Genomic DNA, 6652 nt, shown 5'->3' with positions numbered 1-6652 from the left:
CCATTTCTGTCTTGCATCAGGGCTTGTGTGGGCCTCCCGCCCCAGAACCACATGCTCTTGGAGTACAAGACCCAACAGCCGTGGGGCTGTGCCAAGCACCCCTGCCCCACTTCCACACCAGTGTGGCCTGCTTCTCTCCAGAAGAAAGCCTCCCACATGAACGGCTTCTTGGGGGCCCCAGAAGACAATGGGCCGATGTTCCCCGGACTGGGCGTGGGGCACGCTCGCTGATGGGGACTGTTCCTTTTTTCCTGATCTGTCTTTCTTTCTTTTTTTGTACTGAGTAGGGTTAGGAAAGGAAGGAGTCACAGAATAACTTCCCCCTCCCCTTTTGAATGCCACTGAATCCAGCTGTGAATGTTCAAATCTGAAATAAATAAAGGTATGGAGAGAGGAATCGGGGGAGTTGTGTCAGTCATTGTGGGGCCCTGGGTGATTTGCAATTTTAAGTCCACAGGCATCAAAGGCGCAGGAGGGAAGCAGGTCTCTCTGCCCCACTGGAATCTCAGTTTCTCAGTGGAAGCACTCAAAGGCTTCTGAAACGAGCTTGAAGATGAAGAAGAAGAAGAAGAGATTGGATTTGTACCCTGCCCTTCACTCAGAGTGGCTTACAAACTCCTTTCCCTTCCCCTCTCCACAACAGACACCCTGTGAGGTAGGTGGGGCTGAGAGAACTCTGACAGAAACTGCTTTTTCAAGAACAGCTGTGCCAGAACTATGGCTTGCCCGAGGTCATGCAGCAGGTGTAAGTGGAGGAGTGGGGAATCAAGCCTGGTTGTCCTAGATTAGAGTCCATGCACTTAACCACTACACCAAACTGGCTCTCGCAGTTTGATAGCTTGCAGCCCACCTGGTGAAGCTGTGGGGCTTGCAGTGTCCTGTGCCAAAGTGGGGGGGGGCTGTCCTTCATGTGTGTGTGGGGTGGGGGGGAAACCATGGTGGACGCTGTTAGCTCGTCCCAATGCCAGAAAAGGTGGGCTTCTGATGTTACATTGGACAGATTGAAAACATCCCCGAAAAATTAAAAGCATGTATTGTATGTACAAGAACTGTAATGATATAGCTTACACATTGCGTTATGCTCACTTTTAAGCAGTTATGTAACCATTTGTTGTAACCATGTTATCGCTATTTACAAAAACCAATAAAAATATAAAATAATTTTAAAAAAGAAAGAGGCACAAACTTGCTCCCGCATTGCCAGTTGTGTGTGTGTGTGAGGGGAGCATCTGCTCCTTCTGTGCAGCTTTCAGCTCTGCCTCGTGCCAGCCCCAGTGGCTGCCACAAAGCCGGAGGTGAGATGGTTTGATCCTGCACAGGTGCTTGACCGGGGCTCCCAAGTACTTACCTTAATTCGGTGGGGGATGTATAGTTCTTCGCGGGACCATTCCCGTTTCCAGTCCCATTACCATCGAGTTTCCAGTCCCATTACCAGAGCATCGCCCAGCTACGTGCCTACATCACGTCTGGGCGACGGAATAGTGCAGCGCCTGTGTTCCAAGCAAGAATCTTTCGGCGGGGAAGCATGTGTCCCCCGCCGGATCGTAGGTAGGTACTTGGGAACCCTATGCTTGACAGCATTGGAACCCAGCTCCACTGCTTGGAGGTCAGGAGGAGAGGTGGAGGGGAGAGAGCTTGTTTCCCCTTCCCTCTGGCTTCAGCTTCGGCTTCAGGGAGTCCCACCAGGGATCTAGCAAAATGGCACACCGGCAGCACCTCAGGGTCGCGGCTGAGGCTTCCTGGGGAGCCCGAAGCATTTACCCCCAAGCCTTTGTTCATCTGACCCAGCCTTTTCCCCCTCGGTCCCCAGCTTCATCCCATTATTTTGTTTTTCTGCACATGGCTCCAGGCCAACAGAATATCTGATGAAATGTTGCCCTGCCTGTCCAGCGAGAGAGTTTTAAAAAAAGGGGGGGGGGAGTAAAATCTTTTACATAAACAAAGACTGGGCTGGGGACAGAGAAAAACCTTCAGCGGCCAGTGGTTCCCTGTTCTTCTTCTGGCACGCCACCCATATGGCTCTTTGAGGCATCATTCCTCGATGTGGCACCAGCCCCCCTGTGTCAGGAAAGTGAGGACCAATGTTCCCTCTAAGCTTAGTCAGTGTGAGCTCGCTCAGTTTTTTTAGCTTCCGGCTCGCACATTTTTGTCTCAGCTCAGGAAGGACAGCTCCGGAGCAAACAGATTTACGCAGTAGCCAAATTGCTCGCTCACAACTTTAGCTCACACAGTACGATTTTTGCTCACAAGACTCCACAGCTTAGAGGGAGCCTTGGTGAGGATGGCCTTCGCCTCATAGGGTTCGTGGTGGGCAGGTGATTCCCGCCTTGAAAGTTAGCTCCTGCCGCAGGGCCTGGAGGGACAGAGAAGCTGTAGGCCTCAAGCCCCAGGGGTTGGATGGCCTGGCCTCCCCACTGTCGTTGCAGCCTGTGTGCTCTCAACCCGGCAACCCAGTGGCTGTCAGGAGGGCAACCTGGCTACGGAGGAAAGAGAGTAAAATGGCACTGCAGCAGGGCCTACGGTTGCCAGGTTCCCCCTGGCTGATGGTGGGGTTGCCAGTTCCAGTCTGGGAAGCTCCTGGGGATTTGGGGGCAGAGCTGGGGACGGCAGAGACCTCAGCAGGGTAGAATGCCACAGAGTCCCACCCTCCAAGTATCCATTTTTCTCCAGGGGCTCTGTAGACTGGAGATAAGCTGCAATTCCCAGGGATCCCCAGGCCCCACCTGGAGGCTTGCATCCCTACAGGCAAGCCTCAAGAGGGAAAGCATTCCACAGACACAAGATGCCACCACTGAAAAGACCCTGTCCCTAGTTGCCATATCTCTCAACTTGCATGTGGGGGAAGAGCAGAGTGCAGGGCTTGTGGGGGCTGCACAATACAATAAAAGGTAAAGGTTTTCCTTGCTCAAAGGGCAGTCAAATCTGACTCTAGGGGGCAGTGCTCATCGCCGTTTCCAAGCTGAAGAGTCAGTGCTGTCCGAAGACATTGCCATGGTCATGTGGCCGGCATAACTAAACGCAGAGGCGCATGGAACACTGTTACCTTCCCACTGAAGTGGTACCTAGTTATCTACTCGCAATTTCTTGCTTTCGAACTGCTAGGTTGGCAGGAGCTGGGGCCAGAGACCAACGCTCACTCCGTCCCACAGCACTCGGGTCTCGAACTGCCGAAACAGACCTTCCTTTCTGCAACATAGCATCTTAACCTCTGAGCCACCGCGGCCTCTGCACAATACAGTAGCCCAGCCCTAAGGCCCTTAGGGCTTTAGAGTTAAGGATCAGCAGGATTGCACCTGGAAACACAAGGAGCTAGCAGATCACAGGCCTGATAAGGGGACCGGTGCAGACCTTTTCCCATCTCAAGCACAGGCGAGTGCCTGCGGGCCCGAGGAAGAATGCTCAGAAGTCTTCTGAAGAACACCCGCTTTGCACTTCTCTCTGTGGTATCCAGTTGAAACACACAATTGAAACAAAATACCGGAGTCCGAAGTGAAGCAGTATTGGACATACATTTCAGTGTGTCGGTGTGACTGGTTGCATTCCGTGCCATTCCCAGCACCCAGCTGCAGGGAACTTGGGCCGGTTTAGACAAAGGGCCTTTCTCCCCCACCCTCCTCGTGCACCCCTCTCCTACGTAACCTTGCTCCCAGCTGCCCCCAGGGCCAGAGGACTGAGACCCCCCCCAAGCCCCTCAGCCTGCCTGATCCGCTTCCTCCATGTTTCTTGCCCCTCCACCCAGCTCTTCAGCCCCGCTTGCAGACGCGGCACAAAGCGGGGCCTCTTCCAGCCTCCTTCCTTCTCCCTACAACCCCCCACAGCAGTCAGATGAACAGCCCCCCTCCCCCAGCACGGAAGTTTGGCCTTTTTGCGCAACATTCCCAGCACCCTCTGGAGTGCCCCCAAACCTGCCTCTCCACTTCTCCTATCTACAGAAGATCATCACAAACCCTGATGCAAGGCCCACGCATGCCAAGCATTGCTCTGAATCTGGTTCACACGACACCTCTGTGGAAGTCCTCCTCAAGCAGGACAGGGAACCCGCTGCGAATCTTCCAGGTAGACCATGTTTCCAGGTAGACCATGCTTCTCCTTGGGGAAGCTCTGTCTTTCGCTGTCACAACCAGCACCCCTCGGCTGACAGTCGGTGAGAGTCTCCGAGCCTTGTCTCAAACCGAAATGCAAGTGGCGCCCTGCTGCCTCCAACGACAGTGGCCGGCTAGGGTGAAGACCACAAGCTGTCGTCAGGCAGATGGCCTCCCCCCTGCCCCCAGTTGCTTGGCCTTTAATGGTAGACTGCCATTGTGTGCAGGAGCTCCACAGAACCATCGTCACCTCTCGCACTAGACTTTTTGGACTTGTGTAGTAACCTCTGGACAGAGCTGGGCACGGAGAGCCAAACCTGATCCTCACTGGATCATCTGGGATATTTTTAAATGTTAATGAATCCCACGGGGAGGGGACACTGAATCAGTGTGGGGGGGCTGTGGGACTAGGTGGTCACCAGGGGTCATTTCCTGCAGGAGCGCACAGGAGCGGAGCTCCGGCAGTAAAGAGCCCAGGGGGCGGGCACATGCCACAAGCCCCACCCCCTGCTCCCAGTATCCCTCAGTCAGAGCAAGAAGCAGCCAGGTAAGTTGCAGAGCCGGTCCCCCGGCCCAAAACAGTCCAGTGGCACCTTTAAGACCAAGTCTTATTCAGGTACAAGCTCTCCCTCCTCTGCGAGGACAGATCTGCACGTTCCCCCCTCCCCAATAGCTAGCAATCCAAAACAGTCCAGTGGAGCCTGAGCGGTTGGTGTTGCCTTCTGTCACACTTCTGGTGACGTCAAGGGGTGTGGCATTTGCAAATGAGTTATGGTAATGAGCTCCTGCACCTCTTTTTCTACGAGATGACCCCTGGTGGTCACTTTCTCCTTCATGCCCTGATTCCCCCCCCCCCAGGGGGAGGAGAAATGTACAGGCCCTGTCTGACTCTGTGTATGCTTTTCCCTGGGGAGAGTGGGGAGGGAGGAATTAATAGCAGGGGACCGAAGGACTCGTCTGTCCAGAACAACAAAAAAATACAGTGCTTACTTAAATGCCAAACAAATCCCAACCCCAGATGTGCCATTTAAAAACAGGAGGGGGGTGTCCTACATTTGCACACAAGTGACAATTATGTCCAGTAATAATTTTGGGGGTGGGGTAGAATGTATGTATTTATTTATTTATTTATTATCATCTTTGGCTTATAGCTCCCCCTCCCCTGTACAACAAGACTCAGGGCGAGTAACAATAGGTAGCAACAACAGTATTAAATCAATCAAATTAACCATTTAAAACCCAGTTTTCAACAACAGTTTATAATCAGCTGGCAGTGCATGGTTTGACACAAAACTGAATGCATCTTCTCTCAGGGAGACTGTAATTCAAGTGTGCCCAGGGATGCTAAGCTGGTGCTATAACAGACGGACAGCCAAAAACAAAGCCACAAAGCAGGGGGAGGCCAATACAGATGGAATTGCCACTGCCTCAATCACAGGCCTGGCAGGACATCTCCGTTTTAGGGGGTCATCTTACGTTTAGGATCATCTTCCAGTCCAGTAACTTTTTTAGTTCATCATACTACACAGAGCTGATACATGGAATTCACTGCCACAAGATGGGTCGACTTGGTGAACGTTTACATGGATGACTTTAGTTGGATTCATGATGGATGTCTCTTATTCACCATGATGGCTAAAGGAAGCCTCCATGTTCAGAGGCAGTCTGGTTGTTGAAGGGGGGGCGGGACAAGGGAAGGCCTTTGTGCCCTGTTTGTGGACTTCCCTTGAAGGAACTGGCTTGCAGTTTCGGGGCTTGCCTGCAGATGGCACTCCAAAACCATTAAGATATGGGGAAGGCAAGTTTCAGACCCAGAGCTTGGACTCACCAAAGCTCCTGCCTGCTAAGGTGCTACTAACTCAGGTAGCCAAACTTGTTTAATGTAAGAGCCACATAGAATAAACATCAGATGTTTGAGAACCACAAGATAGAAACAAATATTACACGTCTTTATTGAAAAATATGCAAATTTGCTTTTTATTAACATTAAATGAGACTGCCAGAAATAAAAACAAAGGGGATAAAAACAGATATTGATAATGATATTTATTTGTCCAATCATATTTATTTGTTTGCTAATGATATTTCTTTGTCTAAGAGAGGGAGGTGGAAAGAAAGAATGAAAGAGGTAGAAAGAGAGAGAGAGTTCTCCAAGCCGGGTGGGGGGGGGGGGGCTTTGAGAACACATTTAAAGTTGCTTTCTTCTACTGCTCCCCCCCACCTCAAGCCTGGGGGGGGGCACTGGCTGGGGAAGGGAAGACCAATTGGGGAGGCATGCCTGCCCTTTGTTTCCCCAGCCGCCCTGCTGGGAGCCGCACAATATGTGTGAAAGAGCTACATGCGGCTCCCGAGTTGCAGTTTGGCCACCCCTGTACTAACTGGACTCCTCTGCTCCTCCTCCTCCTTGCTTAAGAAGATGCCAAAGTTGGGGGAGGGGTGGTTACTTCCAATCTGCCCCCCCCCCTGAAATTACATCTCTTTCCTTGCCAAACCACCATCCTTAATAAGATGGCATTTATTTATTATTTATTATTTTATTTTTGGGATTTATATCCCGCCCTACCCATACG

At 51.8% G+C, this 6652-nt stretch overlaps 1 protein-coding gene across 1 annotated transcript in view; it reads left to right on the top strand.

Moving 5' to 3' along the window:
- ISYNA1 (inositol-3-phosphate synthase 1) overlaps positions 1–553 on the top strand; it is an 11342-nt gene extending 10789 nt beyond the window's left edge. The window contains exon 11 of the mRNA XM_015429764.1: positions 21–553. Within this exon, the coding sequence (XP_015285250.1) occupies positions 21–231 (211 nt within the window). The 3' untranslated portion in view covers positions 232–553. The remainder of the gene's footprint in view (positions 1–20) is intronic.
- The last annotated feature ends 6099 nt before the right edge of the window (positions 554–6652 follow it).

Source organism: Gekko japonicus, unplaced genomic scaffold (genome assembly GCF_001447785.1).
Source record: "Gekko japonicus isolate JY-2015 unplaced genomic scaffold, Gekko_japonicus_V1.1 scaffold953, whole genome shotgun sequence".
NCBI lineage: Eukaryota > Metazoa > Chordata > Lepidosauria > Squamata > Gekkonidae > Gekko > Gekko japonicus.
The sequence above is the reverse complement of the archived record's forward strand: the minus strand, read 5'-3'. Positions and strand labels throughout refer to the sequence as shown.